Source organism: Corythoichthys intestinalis, chromosome 14 (genome assembly GCF_030265065.1).
Source record: "Corythoichthys intestinalis isolate RoL2023-P3 chromosome 14, ASM3026506v1, whole genome shotgun sequence".
Lineage (NCBI taxonomy): Eukaryota > Metazoa > Chordata > Actinopteri > Syngnathiformes > Syngnathidae > Corythoichthys > Corythoichthys intestinalis.
The window spans coordinates 47425546-47443937 of record NC_080408.1 but is presented as its reverse complement, the minus strand read 5'-3'; the positions used below and the strand labels follow the sequence as shown (position 1 = coordinate 47443937).

Sequence of the window (18392 nt, the reverse complement as noted above, 5' to 3'; positions counted from 1 at the left end):
TTCATATTTTAATGAGGATAGTATGCAAACAATGACAGAAGGAGGAAAATCAGTAAGTGGACCATCATATTTTGTGGCACCCCATTTGGCAGCAATAACTTCAACCAGACACTTCCTGTAGCTGTTGATTGGTCTGGCGCATCTATCAGGACTAATGTTAGCACATTCTTCCCTACTTAACTGCTGTAGGCTACTTCAGTCAGATTCCTGGAATGTCTGGCATGAATCACTAGCCACGTTTACATGCTGACTTTTATTCATACCGATTCAAATCATTCCGAATGGAAATTTCACATCAGCTGTTTACATGTCACTTCATCTATTCCGATCCAGCGTTTACATGTGACTGCTTTTATTCCGAAAGGACGTTTGACAACTGCCGTCTGACATGCGCAGATTAATCAAAACAAAGCGTCACGTTGCAAAACATGGAGATCGATCGTCAGATCAGCTGCTGTTTTAACTTTTCGAGTGGAAACAAAACTTCAGAATGATACGCCGTTCATTTAAAAAGTTGTGTGGGTGCGCTGTGCGTATGCTTGGAAGCCATGTTGCAAGTGACGTTACTTACGTCACCAAGTGACGTCACCATGTCAGTACGGAGCATGCGCAGAAAGAACGCAACCAGACACCATTCCGCTTCCCTGTTTACATGATATAATTTTACTTCTAATCGGTTTGGGAAAAGGAATATTCCACCCCTGTGAATCGGAATGAAATTTCATTCGGTTTGGGCCTGTTCATTCCGAATGAGGTGTTTATATGGAACACATTTATTCGGTTTGAACAAATATTCCGATTGTAATTGGAATATTTGGCTCCATGTAAACGTGGCAAATGTCTTTAGGTCATGCCACAGCAGCTCCTGTATTTGTTCTTCTGAAACCATTCTGAAGTTGATTTACTTCGGTGCTTTGGATCATTGTCTTGTTGCTGCATCCATCTTTTTTTTTTTTTTTTTTTTTGCTTCAACTGTCTGACAGACTGCCTCATGTTTTCCGGCAAAACATCCTGATAAACCTTTAAATTCATTCTTCCATTAATGATTGAAAGTTGTCCCGGCCCTGAGGAAGCAAAACAGCTCCAAATCATGATGCTTCCTCGATCATGCTTCACGGCGGGGATGAGGTGATGTTGGTGAGCCGTTCCATTTTTCCTCCACAAATGGTGTTGTGTTTTACTCCCAAACAATTCAACATTGGTTTCATCTGTCCACAAAATATTTTGGCAAAACGTCTGTGGAGTGTCCAATTGCCTTTTCGCGAACAGTAAACGAGCAACAATATTTTTTTTTTTTAGACAGCAGTGGCTACCTCAGTGGAGTCCTCACATGAACACCACTCTTGGCCATGGTTTTACATAATGTGTAAACAGAGATATTGGACTGCGCCAGTGATTTCTCGAAGTCTTTAGCAGTCCCTCTAGGGTTCTTTTTTACCTCCCTGATTATTCCACGCTAAATTCTTGGCGTCATCCTTGGTGGACGGCCACTCCTTGGGAGAGAAGCAACAGTGCCATACTCTCCCTTCATGCACAACTTCTCTTACTGTCGATTGATGAACATCCAGACTTTTAGAGATGTTTTTTTTTTAACCTTTCCTAGCTTTATACAAATCAACAATCCTTGATCGGAGGTCTTCAGACAGCTCTTCTGACAAAGCCATGATTCACATCAGACAATGCTTCTCATCAAAACAATTCTGAACAGGTGTGTGTTTTATAGTGGGCAGGGCAGTTTTTGGGCACACACCTGACTTGAAGTTGTTTGTTAAATGGTTTCAATTGCTGTTTAAGTCTCCTAAGGCAGAGGGTTCACTTATTTTTCCTTTCACACTGTATTTTCATCTGTGTGGTTTTTACAAAAATCAGATCACCAGAAATGTGAGAAATTCCAAAAGGTTCAAATACTTTTTCATTCCACTGTAAATCCATTTCAGTTTGTCTGTACTTTACTTGAGTACAGATATGAAGTGGTACTTTTTACTTTTACTTCATTATATTTTACAGCACGTATCTGTACTTTCTGCTTCTCCCCTTTTCAAATTGTCACCTGCGTAACACGTTACTTTTGTTTGTTTTCTTTTTCCCTCATTGTGAACTGATAGTTTCGTTTTCATGCCTTTGGTACAATCGATAAGCCCCATGCAGCTATATCGTAATAGACCACTTGAGGCAACAACACGAGTACAAGCAAGATTAAGCAGGTGAACATATTGACCAATAAAAACCAACAGTGAGAGCAGCAGGTCTTCAATAGTTGCTTGCAATCCGCCATTAAGCTAAATTCTGTGGGTTTTGAGCTTCTTAAGCTTCTGTACAGTGCGGTCAATTTTATTGCTTATTTTTTCCATTCAGCAGTTTTAAATTACACTGAGCAGTCAATTAATTTTCTGGTTCTTTCTTTGATGGACTATGGACTCAGATCTCTGTATGTATATATACATATATATATATATATATATATACATACATACATACATACATACAGTGAGGCAAATAAGTATTTAGTCAACCACTAATTGGTTCTTTCACTTGAAAAGATTAGAGTAATTGTCAACATGGGTAAACCTCAACCATGAGAGACAGAATGTGGGAGAGAAAAAAAAAACAGAAAATCACATTAATTTGGAAATAAATTCTTTAACAATCAAACAGAGTGGAAAATAAGTATTTGGTCACCTACAAACAAGCAAGATTTCTGGCTGTCAAAGAGGTCTAACCTCTTCTAACGAGTCTAACGAGGCTCCACTCGTTACCTGTATTAATGGCACCTGTTTTAACTCATTATCGTTATAAAGGACACCTGTCCACAACTCAGTCAGTCACATTCTAAACTCCACTATGGCCAAGACCAAAGAGCTGTTGAAGGACACCAGAGACAAAATTGTACACCTGCACCAGGCTGGGAAGACTGAATCTGCAATAGGTAAAACGCTTGGTGTAAAGAAATCAACTGTGGGAGTAATTATTAGAAAATGGAAAACCACTGAAAATCTCCCTCGATCTAGGGCTCCATGCAAGATCTCAACCCGTGGCGTCAAAATGATAACAAGAGCGTTGAATAAAAATCCCTGAACCGCACGAGGGGACCTAGTGAATGACCTACAGAGAGCTGGGACCACAGTAACAAAGGCTACTATCAGTAACGCAATGCGCCACCAGGGACTCAAATCCTGCACTGCCAGACGTGTCCCCCTGCTGAAGGCAGTACACGTCCAGGCCCGTCTGCGGTTCGCTAGAGAGCATTTGGATAATCCAGAAAAGGACTGAGAGAATGTGTTATGGTCAGATGAAACCAAAATAGAGCTTTTTGGTAGAAACACAGGTTGTCGTGTTTGGAGGAGAAAGAATACCGAATTGCATTCGAGAACACCATACCCACTGTGAAGCATGGGGATGGAAACATCATGCTTTGTGGCTGTTTTTCTGCAAAGGGACCAGGACGACTGATCCGTGTAAAGGAAAGCATGAATGGGGCCATGTATTGAGAGATTTTGAGTGAAAATCTCCTTCCATCAGCAAGGGCATTGAAGATGAGACATGGCTGGGTCTTTCAGCATGACAATGATCCCAAACACACAGCCAGGGCAACAAAGGAGTGGCTTCGGAAGAGGCATTTCAAGGTCCTGGAGTAGCCTAGCCAGTCTTCAGATCTCAACCCCATAGAAAATCTGTGGAGAGAGTTGAAAGTCCGTGTTGCCCAATGACAGGCCCAAAACATCCCTGCTCTAGAGGAGATCTGCATGGAGGAATGGGCCAAAATACCAGCAACAGTGTGTGAAAAGCTTGTGAAGTTACAGAAAATGTTTGGCCTCCGTTATTGCCAACAAAGGGTACATAACAAAGTATTGAGATGAACTTTTAGTATTGACCAAATACTTATTTTCCACTGTGATTTGCAAATAAATTCTTTAAAAATCAAACAATGTGATTTTTTTTTTCCCACATTCTGTCTCTCATGGTTGAGGTTTACCCATGTTGACAATTACAGGCCTCTCGAATATTTTCAAGAGGGAGAACTTGCACAATTAGTGGTTGACTAAATACTTATTTGCCCCACTGTATATATTAGGGCTGTCAAAAAAAATTTTTTAATCGAGTTAATCACAGCTTAAAAATTAATCGTAATTAATCGCAATTCAAACCATCTATAAAATATGCCATATTTTTACGTAAATTATTGTTGGAATGGAAAGACATAAGACGGATATATACATTCAGTATAATGTACATAAGTACTGTATTTGTTTATTATAACAAATCCACAAGATGGCATTAACATTATTAACATTCTTTCTGTTAAAGGGATCCACAAGAAAGACTTGTAGTTCTTAAAAGATAAATGTTAGTACAAGTTATACTAATTTTATATTAGAACCCCTCCTAATGTTTTCGTTTTAATAAAATTTGTAAAATTTTCAATCAAAAAATAGATACACTAAATACACCACAAGGTGTCAATGGCGAGTTTTAAATTAACTTAGAAATCAAGCCAAATAGTGTGTTTTGTCCCTCGACTGACGCCGTAGTTTCCCGTTTCCTGGTCCATCCATTGTAATTCACGTCATTTGAGTGCTGGCTTCACAACGTACTTGACCTCTGAGTTTGTATATTGTGAATAAATATTGCCATCCTGTGTATTTGCTGAACCAAAGGAAATGTATGAATAGATTTTGACCAAAGTCTGAGTAAGTTTTATGTGTATTTTGCATAGCTATTTTGACTGGGAAAGTGCCAGTTCTCTTTGCACTGTTGTTTAACTGTGTGAGAATAGGGCCTCATTAATACAGATTGAAGCGCTTTTCTTTTTGTGAACATTTTTTTTTTTGAGAGATGTTATTTTGTTGTGCTTTCACTTAATGATATTTATGTTTGTTGTGAAGGAGTTGCCGAAGCTTATGCCAATAAATGGCGCTGTCCAATTAACGCCTGTGTCCACTCACCTTTTGTAATGTTCTGATATAGAATTATCCGAGGCACCTTGAAGTGCACGCGGCGCCAATGCTGTTTACTCACATGATGCAGGAGTGAGTTAAGAGTTACGGCCTGCCGAGAGCCGTAAGCTGTGTTAATGTTGAAGCTGAATGTGCTAATAAAGAAACAAAGTGCCAGCACATCGCGTGTGGTATACCTTTGTTAAGAAAAAGCACAAAACAAAACACCTTTCTCTGCCTCTTAGCTATCAAGTGCGTCATTGTAATCTGTTTGAGGCAATGCACGAGCGGGTCATTCCGCGCATGCGCTAAATGCGTTAAATATTTTACCGTGATTAATTTAAAAAATTAATTACCGCACGTTAACGCATTAAATTTGACAGCCCTTATATATATATATATATATATACATACATATAAATGTATATGTATATATATATATAATACACACAAGCACACATATACTGTATATGTATACGTATGTTACATTTTTGCATCAGGGGAAATTACTTTTACTTTTCACTTGTAAATTTTAAAGCAACTACTTTTGCACTTTTACTTGACTAATTTTTTTCTAAGATACTTCTTTTACTTGAGTATTTTTGCACCTGTATCTTTCCTTTTACTTAAGTAACAAAATTGAGTACTTCATCCACCACTATATGAAAAATATCAAGTAGATACACATATTAAGAGCATTCAAATTGTTTTGTGTCAGTATATAAATTTAGATTTCAAAATTCAATCATAAAATATATGATGTTAAATTTAGTGTTTTGTGAACAGGAAGGTTTTTTTTTAATTCTTCTACAAAAAATGTTGACACAGGTCCTGAACTACAAGCCAGTAAAATATTCCAAATGTTTTTACCAAACACAAAATTCTATACACATATTGAAGAAATGCATTCCAAGTATAAAATCAATGACCATTTTCTGTACTGCATTTCCATGCTGTAACTGCAAAATTGAAATTAGAGCTCTCTGTAATTTAAATAACCATATTTTACGCACTTTAAGGCGCGCCTTCAGTGAATGGCCTATTTTGAACCTCTTTTCATATATAAGGTGCACCGCATTATAGGGCGCAGTATTAGGAGTAGTAATAGTGGTTGGGGTTGCATTATACATCAACTAGATGGTGCTGTGCTAAAGGGAATGTCATGCCATGATTAAACAATATGTAAGGCGCATCGAATTATAAAGTGCACTGTCGGCTTGAAAAAATTGAAGACTTTTAGGTGCGTCTTATAGTGCGGTAAATATGGTACAGCCATTATAAATACTCAGAAAATTCAGTAACTCAATAACTGCGCAGCAAACATTTGAATTTCATTCATTTTGCTAATATTTTATTCTCAGTAGTATCCCACTGACGGGACAGTTCAGCAGAGCAGATGTGTATTATTTTTACTTGAGAAAAAATGTAAATCTCAATGGCCAAAAGCCAACAATTGTCTTTATGCCATTGATGACAATAGACGCCCAATCCATTTGGACTGGGAGGGCTTGCTGCGATCGAATGACTCAAATCGGTGCCAGCCCCTCCCAGTCGAACCCAACCCATAATGGAAAATACTATAGATGAGCTAAAGAGCATCTACATGGTGATGTTAGAAGACTTAGATGCATATATTTTTCATCTTCACGGAACCCACTTTTTCCCAATGTCAGTTTCACAAAACCCTAAACAATGGAGCATGTTACATAGAAGGAATGGTTTGTTTAAGTTCTTGTTGTTAGATCACGAAGGGATCTCTACTCATATGAACTTATGAGGTTAGCATGGCGGGAAGTCTGGAAAGTAGCACGCAGAGTCATCAGACCTGCCCAGCCCAACGATTGGGTTCACAGACAGGCCGTCATTGGTCCAGACCACTCACACACACACGAACCTCAACTTCATATGGGAGATTCACATGCAATCGAACACAAGACGATCGTCGAAATTAAAGGTATGCAGGAAGATCTTTCTCCACCACCTGCAAAAAAATAATTAAAAAGCATTTTGAGTATGTTTTGAATAAGAAAAATAACAGGAGACATTTCAAAAAGAACAGTCAGAACTCACACTTTGGCCTGTTGCGATAATAAATGTTAGTAGGCGATATATTGTCTCAAATTATTGCCGATATGCGACATTATTGCCAATCGTTTTTAACCAATTACAACCACTAATGTAGTGACAATCATTCTGAGAAATCACCCATTCAAATGGAATAAATTTTTATTCTTAAATAAAACACAAACTATATTAAAATTAATAAAGGGGAAAAAAAACAACCAATGCATGAGTCATTTTAAAGCTAGCTAAGTGAAGAACATGAAATAGGTGAGAAACCCAACGCCATTTTTGTTCTCTGCCAATTATAAAGCCAATCAAAAGTGTTTATTTAATCCAAAATGACTCATCTTGTGCTGCAAAGTGTGCATGACAGCAAATTTGAAGCCAAATGATCCATGTGTAGTTTACAATCTGAAGAATGTGAGATTAACTCCAGAAATGTACATTTTACATGTTGAACATGACATGCTTTTATTTTGAAATGTCCACCGAATGTACGTTCGCTAAGCCATTAACCGTAAGCTTTACGGAGAAAAAAAAAAGGATTTTCGTCATGCAAGTGGTGTCAGTAATAGATTTTTTCTCTTTTTTCCGCATCGTTTGCAAATGCTGTAAACCAGCGAGTTTACATGTTTTAAATGTCACCTTTTAACCGCAAGTTTGCGTTTTGGAGAAGGCTGAGAGTTTTTTATAGCAGGCTAAAGTAACGTAGCAATGCTAACGTTTTGCAATGTTTAATATACAGTGTATCACAAAAGTGAGTACACCCCTCACATTTCTGCAGATATTTAAGTATAACTTTTCATGAGACAACACTGACAAAATGACACTTGACACAATGAAAAGTAGTCTGTGTGCAGCTTATATAATACAGTTCTTTATTTTCCCCTCAAAATAACTCAAAATATAGCCATTATTATCTAAACCCCTGGCAACAAAAGTGAGTACACCCCTTAGAAACTACATCCCTAAATCTCCAAATGGAGTACTGCTTGTCATTTTCCCTCCAACATGTCATCTGACTCATTAGTGTTACTAGGTCCAGGTGTGCTAGGTGATGGACTGGCCAAGCATGTATCCACACTTCAACCCAATAGAACATCTTTGGGGGATCCTCAAGTGGAAGGTGAAGGTGCGCAAAGTCTAAAATATCTGGCAGCTCCGCAACGTCGTCATGGAGAAGTGGAAGAGCATTCCAGTGGCAACCTGTGAAGCTCTGGTCAACTCCATGCCCAGGAGAGTAAAGGCAGTTCTGGATAATAGTGGTGGCCACACAAAATATTGACAGATGACATGTTGTACGTATGTTAATATTGACAACTTTCACTAAGGGGTGTACTCACTTTTGTTGCCAGAGATTTAGATATTAATGGCTATATTTTGAGTTATTTTGTGGGGAAAATAAATGAACTCTATTATATAAGCTGCACACAGACTACTTTTCATTGTATCAAAGTGTCATTTTGTCAGTGTTGTCCCATGAAAAGATATATGTACTTAAATAGCTGCAGAAATGTGAGGGGTGTACTCACTTTTGTGATACACTGTAGATGTCTTTCCTTATTTTGTATGTCTGAACTTTATTTCTACTGTGTGCTGATGACCAATAAATATCTGTGAAAGGAACTGGAGTCATAGACTTCATAATGATATTGACGGGACACATTCAAATAGGTGGCCGTCCCACAGTCCGCTTCAGTTATTCGCAGTCGGTTGCAGTTATTCAACACATGCAGCAATCCAACACTGGATTTAGGTTGAAAAAGTACGAAAGCTGTACCACATACAAAGAGGAAGGATTGTCTCAGGAGTGATTTGTTCGAGGATTCAAGGTAATTATTGTATTTTTCAAACCATGCATTTATTTTAAACGTTGTGAAAAAAATATATAAATGGGAGAAATTAACCGCTACCGCATTGGCGTTATAATTCGCAATATTTACGTAAAATAAATGATAACTGCCCGCTTTTTTTTTTTTTTTTTGCTTTTAACCAAGAATCGAGACTGTTTTATGTTCATATCTATAAAGAATTCAGGGATTTAAGCATTTATTCACAAGAATTTTCGATGTAAAAAGCTCTTTGTGGTGATAAGGTGGCGCTACAGTGGCTTTAAGACTAGCAGAACATTCGACAGAGTTATGTAGAATACTGCCCATTTCTTTTGCTTTTAACTAAAAATCAAGACTGTTTTACGTCCATATCTATAAGGAATTCAGGGCTTTAAGCATTTATCCACAAGAATTTTCAAAGTAAAAAAGTCTGTCTGTGTTTCCACTCGGTCAGCTTTGACGGCGATAGGCCCCCTAATAATCTGCCCCACGCTCCGTGTCCCGTCAATATCATTATGAAGTCTATGCTGGAGTCTAATATGCAATCAACACAAACGTGTGACGAGTGCACGCAGCACATGCAAACACATGCACACACACATGTGGCGATAAATGGCAGCCAGGAAAATGATCAAACTCATTTTTATTTACCGTGCGATTAATTGACTTATTGCATATTACAATAGGATTACTTACACTTGGATCTTCATTTGGACCGTACCGCTTCACTACTTGTCCCTCTTTGTTTATAAGAAACTGTAAAAGAAGTTTAAATAAATATTTTGCCCCAAAAACACACATTGTTACAAATCTCCAAACCATTAGAGGAAATCACCTTTGTGAAGTTCCATTTGATGTTGCTGTAAAGACAAGGAGAAAAATCACATCAATTTTAAATTTCCATTACTAGGCAAGCCATGACAAGTTTAAAAATGACTCGAGTTTAACGCGCGTCCATTTATGGCTTTACAAAACACAAAGAATGCAGCCAATAGATTTTATGACTATACTAACAACCAAAATTTTTCATTCAGGTTTTTGTGAGAAAAAAGAAAATTTCTGACTCACTGGCTTCTATTGACGCACAAACACTCACAGACAGTCCTCCCTGTTTAAATTGGACGTCAATCTTTGTCAATGGCAGTGACTGAGTTAATCACATTAACTCAACGTCTAAAGCGACAATGTCAGTGCATTGCCTTCATTGGGAACTAGGGCTGCTGCTATTGATTATTTAAGTCATCGATTAATTTACCAACTAGTTCGAAAAATCGAGTAATCAGATTAGGAACATTTAATGTGTTGCAGAATAAATTTTAGGTGATGTAAAACAAAGGCTTGCCAAGATAGGACTTTCAAAAGAGCATTAAACGTGAATACAAAATAAAATTCCTGAATGTTTATTCAAACTGTGCAGAATAGCGTACCGCACGAATGCTATTTTTAGACCGCAAGGCTGCGTGATGTCACCATCGTAAACCGGAGGGAGGTCAACATAGAACCGCCCTCGCATACAACCCATGTTAGTACTGCTCGTTTTCAGCCGGTACTGTTTAAAAAAAGAACACACCGAATAAACACTGCTGCTATGGAACTTGGAGAAACGATATTAGAAATTACGACATATGAAGGATGTTTTCTTCATATGTTTCCTGAAGCCAAAAACTCAGAGGAAAAAATGTGCAGACGTCCAAAAGACCAGTTTAACGCCAGCAAGGAGAAACCATTCACCTTCATATGCAGTAAACATATTGTTGGGGGCCATGGTCCTACAGATCCATTGCCTGCCAAAGCCTGCCCCGAAGAGGTAAGTCATTTTGATATTTTTACTAATTCCTTAGCATGGCGTTTTGCCATACTGCTTCTGTCTGACAATGAATGACTTGAAAAGAATTAAAATGGTATCCTACTGCCACTGTTACCTTTTGTTATTAATGAAAAAATTTAAAGTGTTCATTGGCTGTTACTGGGTAGTATTTGCGATCGCTACACAAGAATAGCAATATAAATTACCCCCCAAGAACGGTCAGAGACGTAAGAATATAATGTAAGAAAGACAGGGCATATGGTCGTAAAGGATAGCTTATTGAAACAGGAGTATGTCATTGTCAGTGGCGTAAGGCCAGGCACAAGAAAAAGTTGTCGATACAAAAGCTACCTCTGGATCGAGTTGGCTCTTTTCCCCGTCTTTTTCAGCCCTCGACACTCAAGCCATTTCTTTAACTGAACATTTGTATGATCTTCCGCATCTTTACCAGTGAATTTGGCTCCAGGGACATCATTTATGGACAGAATTGGTAGGTTTAGCTCAGTAAACATCTCGTTCGTACACTATTTACATGCATCTAGCATGAGGGATAAACGCGAGCTTGACCCCAAATAGCAACAGTTACTAACGTCATGAATATTAAAGAGCAAATGTGAAGTGCTATGTGCGGTATGCTATTGCACTTCTCATTTCAGAAGAGAATAAATTAATTTTAAAATAAATTGAAAATACCTGAGCTTAGCCTCAAACGGTGTAAAAAATTAATAATAATAAAAGAGGCTCGAAGTACAACAAAAGAACAAGTAGCTAACTTTTGAGCAAAAGTCCGCTACCTTTAATGCTATAAATTGCTAACTTTTTTTTTTTTTTTTTTAAACGAAGGTCTTAGCATATGGTTCAAACATATATTCCCACAAAAAAAAAAAACTGCAAAATATACCTCTATCTAAACTAAGTCACGAATGCATACACAATCATATTAGCTCAAACAGAAACTTTGGGAGCAACTGGCTCCAGCCATGTTATATGAGTTATGTCATATTCTCTATTGCCACGAGAGGGCAGTGTATCCACCCAAATCAATGAAACAAAATGCAAGATTTCCAACTTTAAAAAAAAAAAAAAAAAAAAAATCTAACGGGACATCGACCCTCCCAATTTGGGCGACACATAGGCGCGTCAATTTTCAAGCTTATACAGAGTGCACTCTTAATCTCCTCTTGTTGACCTCAGAGAAAAGTTACCATTCACTACCGTGAGTGATGATGTCACTTAGTTTACCTGTGCGTGATTGGCTATTTCCTTTGAGTTAAATACCCTGGATTTTAAAAGTAAATAAACTTTAATAAATAAAATATTAAGTGCATACACCGACCATAACCGGAATTTCAGTCTGTTTTTAATCATTTTAACTTTGTTTTTATTACCATTTTATTAATTCATAAATGTATTTATTCATTTAAAAATATATAATAAGAACATGAACAAAATAGCCTAAATATTAATCAGTTAAAAATGAGTAAACAAAAGTGTGGCCTCCATGACTGAAAACGCCAGGTATTTTTTTTTTTTTAATTACCATAAATCAGTCACTTACCCTCCAAAGGGTTAACAATTTATGAGGTGTAGTCATGTCTTTGCATGCATCCAACACTATGGCTGAAAGCGCCTTGACATTTCTTGATGAAAATATTGCATCACATTTCGATCCATTGCTATTGCTCATCTCTACACTAAATTCAGGTCATTAATGAAAGACAAACACTTTTTTCACTTTTTACATTAGAAAGTTTCAAATTGGGCGTTGCAATTTCAAAACACTCACAATACCAAAAGCCTAGCCTGGTACACCAGACTCACCACTGTTCCAGCTATTGAGTCTGGCCACCATTCAGCGGATAAAATTTCCAGGGCGAGCAAGCCACAGCAAACAGACAGCGGAGTGGACCAATCAGTGACGGGCGAACGTGACATTATTAAAGCGACAAGGGACTCGCGTGCGGAAGTAAACATACGAGTAGAGCGGAGTTTATTCAACATGGCTAGCGCGAGACAGACTGTTGTCAATGACTCGTGTCGATGTGTTTTTGGTCATTTAAAACTGATTTTACCATGAATTGGAACATATTCTCTGCTCTCTTGTTCGCCATCTGTGTTGTTGTGGAGACTACTTCCGACGCGGAAGAGTGACGTTGCTCATTAAGAACACGTCACACAAATAAACTAATCTGATTGGACGGTTGATTTTGTGCTTGCTCGAGAGGCTGTTAATGGGCTGGGTCCAAGACTACCAAAAGCCCACATTAACTTACTGGCTGCCATTGACGAAGCCCATTGAAATTCACAACGGAAGGATGATTCTATTACTGGTAAACTTACTTCCCAAAAGTCCCCTTTCCCTTTGGCTGTGCTTTCATCCACTTCCATAGAGGGTGTGCGTTGTCGCCGTTCACATCAATTTTACTAAACATGTCGAAGTTGGCGTTGAAACCTTTGGCAAACTCTTTAATCTCTGCTTCAGTTCCGGGCTCCTATCATCACATCAGTTGAAAATAATGAAAAGTGGATCCAAGACTTGGGTAAAACAGAAAATTGTTTTAAGTTACCTGTCCTCCAAACTGGTTACATGGGAAACCTAGGATGCGTAAACCCTTCTCAGCCAGGGAAGCGTGCATTTCCGCAAGCTGAGTATAGTTTACTCTGGTCTTTCCTCATTTGGAAGCCACATTTACGATGACGCACACATAACCCCTAAAGAAAAAACACACTGTGATGCACAGGTCAGCGATATAGCTAGTTAATAGTGCTGTGCGATATGAGGACTGACTATTTTATATCAAAATCTGCCATGATATAATACATTTTTAAGTATTTGAGTACACAATATTTTGACAGTCACTTTAATTTTTAATTGACATTAACCTGACCTGCCAAGTACCGTAATTTTCGGACTATAAGGCACACCTGACTAGAAGACGCCACCCACCAAATTTGACACAAAAACAGCATTTGTTATTAGATAAGCCATACCGGACTATAAGCCGAAGCTGTCCTCACTGTATTATAATTCATAAATTAATTGCCAACAAATTTGATAACCGATTTTTGCCGGCAGCTACGAGCATTCCCGTTGTGGTCCTTGTTTGTGTGTAATGTGAGGCTATGCACACTCGCCAGTGATAAGGGCAAGTGAGAAAGAGAGAGAGAGAGAGTTCATTGCTACTTAGGTTTAGATGCTGAATCAATAATATTGCCGCGAGACTTAGATTGCCTTGACTCGTGTGTGTGTTGTTAGATCAAGAGTGCCTCCATCAGAGGTGAGTAACTGAAGTCAACCGTATTGTTTGTATTCGTTGTTGATGAGACGTTATTACTGTTGGCGATGATGCTAATCCGTGTCTTGAAGTGTCTGTTTGTATTGTGTTTTGGAAAGCATATTAGTACTTGAGTTACTTTTAGATAGTAAAGTTGTCTCTTTTTTTTATATATAAAATAAAAGACTTTCATATAACAGCTTAGATTGTTTCAACACAAACTCTCATTCAAACTAAATTATCATACAAGAGACTATGTCCTTTGAAATTGGATTGTATTTCTGAACAACTGTTTGATAAAGAAAACTGATTCATTTCAGTCTGCCTTCTCCTTATTCGATTTTGTTGTTTAGTTTATTTAACGAAAATAAATGAGTCATTGACACAATTTATAGCAGCGCTTTGCCCACAAGGGGAAAAAATGTCAATCAGCAGCACTTTTTAAAAAATTTCAATGAACCGGACTTTTGGCTGATTTGTCTACTGAGATATTATTTTTATAATTTAAATTCAGAACTTTTAATCAAAACTTTACCAGGTTGTATGTACTTAAAATAGTACAGTTGTACTGTATTATTTGAATGGATGTAAAACATCCGAGCTGGACATCTGCAGCTGGAGTTAGTGACAAAATTTGGCGGATGACACTTAAAGACATTTGTCATAAGCATTCATTAAAGCCCATGACAGTGTCATGTCATAATTATGACGGTCTTATGACAGTTTTATGAGGCTGCTGTCAAATAAAGTGTTACCTATGAACTCAAATAAATCAACAAATAAGCCACAGTGGACTATAAACCACAGTATTCAAAATGAGGGCAAAAAAGTAGCAGCTTATTCTCCAAAAATTACGGTAGTGCTACGACTTAAAACTATCCAGTATAAACAGAACTAGCACAATAGCATACATATTTTTGCTAAAATGTAAAGATATCAGAGTATCTACTAATATTTGTGACAAGTGGTTTAGACTTTTAAAAGTGCTGAAAATTAAGTTACCATTATATCATTAATAACAATTTACTTAAAATTGATATTGTAATGAATTGTGTTGTCTGTTTTGCCATTTTCAATTGTCTTGCAGGCATTACTCATATAGGGTTGGCGGAGTGAGGCAATTGGCTAACTATAGGGACATCTTGAGGCCGATTGGTGGTACTACTTTGCAAGTCAGCGCAAATAGTGTGCCATCTGCTGTCCAAAACGTGCATTGCAAGAACTAGTCTATTCATGGCGATAATGCGGATAGACATGTAAATTGTATCGTTTTGGCGATATACAACGTCATATCATACAGCACTACTCTCTAAGTCACATCAGAATCTTACCTGTATTTTTCCAGGGAAACCTCATTGCCGTCAATATCCGTGGCAGAGAACTCATAGATGGACTTGGCGCTTTGCCAATCGCTCACCTGTGCGCACTGTATAAACACCAAGCATGAGGGTAAGGTTTAAGCTGTGCAATAAGGAAAGGCGTCAACAACAGGTAGGAATTGATAAAATTTTTACGATTCCGATTCCATTATCAATATTGCTTAACAATTCGATTCTTTAATGATTCTCTTATCAACTCTAATTTGGACTAATGGACTGTACGAGGTTCTGGGTTCAATACATTTTAAGGTTCATTCGCCTCGGGGTGCCGGTTAGAACACAAGGAGCGGAGAGTTTAGTTGCTTGTTTGTAGGTGAACAAATACTTATTTTCCACTCTAATTTGGAAAGAGATTCTTTAAAAATCAAACAATGTGATTTTCTGTTTTTTTTCCCCCACATTCTGTGTCTCACGGTTGAGGTTTACCCATGTTGACAATTACAGGCCTCTCTAATCTTTTCAAGTAGGAGAACTTGCACAATTGGTGGTTGACTAAATACTTATTTGCCTCACTGTACAAGCAAATTGCACTTGATATGCGAATCACTCAATGAGCAGATGAGAGCACGCGTGGACAGATGTTGATATATTTGTATGAGTGTGGAAGAAGACTGGAATGTGTGGGTATATGTGTGGTTCTGAAAGGAAAGAAAATTACATCATATTAGTGCTGATGCAATAAACAATGCGAATTGACTCTAAAGCAGTCAATAACACATACATGACTCGCACAGTATAATGAACACACTGCGTGCACGTGCGGTCATCTTGGCCATAAAAGTGGCGAAAACTATTTACTTTACACTCATATGGATGTACATCATCATCATCTTAAGATGCTAAACTAACACTTTCCCTCTTAACACAAATGTGCAACGCGAACATAATGTAAACAACGCTTTCCTCGACGCAAAGAGGACGAGCGGGAAACGCAGCGAGGACGAGCGGGAGCAACCAGCCGACGTAACAGTAAAAACACGAAACGGTCACACTGATAATGGCTCTAACTTATCATAAGAACTTTATGACATGAAGAGGAAATACTTACATTCGTTCGTGGATGCACACAGATTAATAGGTGGCCGCACGCTGCTCGAAATGCGCACCTATTCTCGGTCCCAGAACACGCAGCGCGTGTGACGTAGGACAATAACAGGAAGTAACTGACTGGTTGCTATGGGAGCGAACGCATACCCAAGAAACCTTTCTAACAGGAGTATTAAAATTGGTGATAAAATCATTTAGGATTATTTAAAATGCATATATGTTATATTTTCCTTATAGAGTATTCGACGAGAAATACGATAGACGCATTAATTGAATTTTTAGAAAAAAATCACCATTTCTTTAAGTAGTCATGAATAATGACCTGGCCTGTGAAAATAAATGCAAAATCACTCGGCGACAACTCCTCAGATTATACTTGGTCAACGGTCCCTCTCAGTAATCACAGTCTCACTTGCTGACTCGAATGTGTGTAACAGGTAAGATACGTGACGTAAATTGGACTGGTTGGAATCTATAAGAGAACCGTTAGATAAACTGCCAAACGATTCCATGGAATTGAAACTCACGGAACTGGTTCTCTATAGGAACCGGTTCTCAATTCCCATCCCTAACGACAGGGGAATTAAAACTCAAGAATAACCTCTTGTGCAAGTAACCTTTATTCCATTTGGGTAATGTAATCACTCGCTTCCTCAAAGATGATTAACCCTTTGGAGGGCAAGGGGCAATTTTCTGTAAGACCTGTCGTACACTAATTTGGACATCACATTTTGAGTCATGCAGTCCACACGTAGCATTTGAGATATCTACATGACCCGAAATGTCTTTTTTTTTTTTTTTTTTAATTTCCCTCTTTTTTTAATTAAAACATTTTAAAATGAATGAACATTTTGTATTTTTTTATCCAAGCTTTTTAAGGATAAATAAGTGGAAAAAAATTGTAAATTTGAGACAATTCTGTGTCCCCCCCCCCCCCCCCCCCCCCGCCGCGCTTTTTTAAAAATGTGTTTAAAAAAAAAAAAAAAAAATACGAAATTAAGTATAAAATTTTAGAAATAAATAACAACATTTACGTTTCACACATTACGACATCACAGACATCCAATTAATTTAAGATGGGAATACTGATTGTAAATGCTCATGTCTCTGTGTCATTGACGGTGCTTGACGTTCAATCCACTTCGACTGGGAGAGATGGACGTCTAGCACCGTCAAAGACAGAAAATGTTAAATTGAGTGCCTTATTAAGGGTTAGAAGGGTTAGAAAGTCTTCCACAAAATTTCAGAACGTGGTTAATTTGTCCGTGAGTTCACTTTTTGTTCAGTGGGCTTTATTTTTATTTTTGTTTTTTTGCGCTAATTCACTGCAAAGCCATTTAGCACAACATGCTAAACCTAAAAATCTAGACGTTCTTAATAAACTACCCCAGAGCAGTCAAAGTTTTTTTTCCCCTCATTTAAAACGCCCTTTTTCACGCGTAAAAAGCTGATTACAAAACAATTTGTACCAACGTCGGATCCCTTTCTTAGTTGCACACCACTTTTTAAAAATAGCAACACAGATTAGTGTTTTGCACGAATGGTGTCTGCGACTAACTAAATCGTTTCAATAACGTCATAAATTTACAGATGGACTCATTGATTCTAGTAGAATTGAATGACTTACCATGGTTCGGGTCACTCCTCTGCTCCCGAGCACACCTAATAACACGGAAGACGTTCGCAGCAGCCACATGATGATGACACAATTGACGGCTATTACGTCATTTTAGTCCGCCCAGGAATTCATACTGCGCATGCGTAAGGTGTCAAAAAATAGGGCGTGAATAATTTTAATCTTTTTACCTATTTATATATTTTTGGTAGCAAAACATTAATGTATAGTTGCGGAAATGTGAAGGGAATCTCAAGTAGTTTTGTTTTAAAGAGCTGAAGTTTTATTATCTGTCCAATAGATGGTGCACTCTTACTGAAAACTAAACTGCGTATTTTAAACATCACTTATTACGGGTGGCAAAATACATAGGGTTAATTCCTACCTAATTCCTTCGGTCGGAATCATTTTAATTTACTTAGCTGTCAAAATATAATCA

The 18392-nt window shown here is 37.8% G+C and overlaps 1 protein-coding gene across 1 annotated transcript; it reads right to left on the bottom strand.

The window, feature by feature from the left end:
* Positions 1 to 6263: 6263 nt before the first annotated feature.
* On the bottom strand, positions 6264 to 18067 carry LOC130929541 (phospholipid hydroperoxide glutathione peroxidase-like). The gene is made up of 7 exons (XM_057856755.1): positions 17966 to 18067; positions 15244 to 15338; positions 13205 to 13349; positions 12978 to 13129; positions 9666 to 9690; positions 9527 to 9586; positions 6264 to 6915 (listed from the first exon to the last, which is right to left on the bottom strand). Exons 1-7 carry the CDS (start codon positions 18032 to 18034, stop codon positions 6883 to 6885), a joined length of 579 nt encoding a protein of 192 aa, XP_057712738.1. The 5' UTR covers positions 18035 to 18067; the 3' UTR covers positions 6264 to 6882.
* Positions 18068 to 18392: the final 325 nt, after the last annotated feature.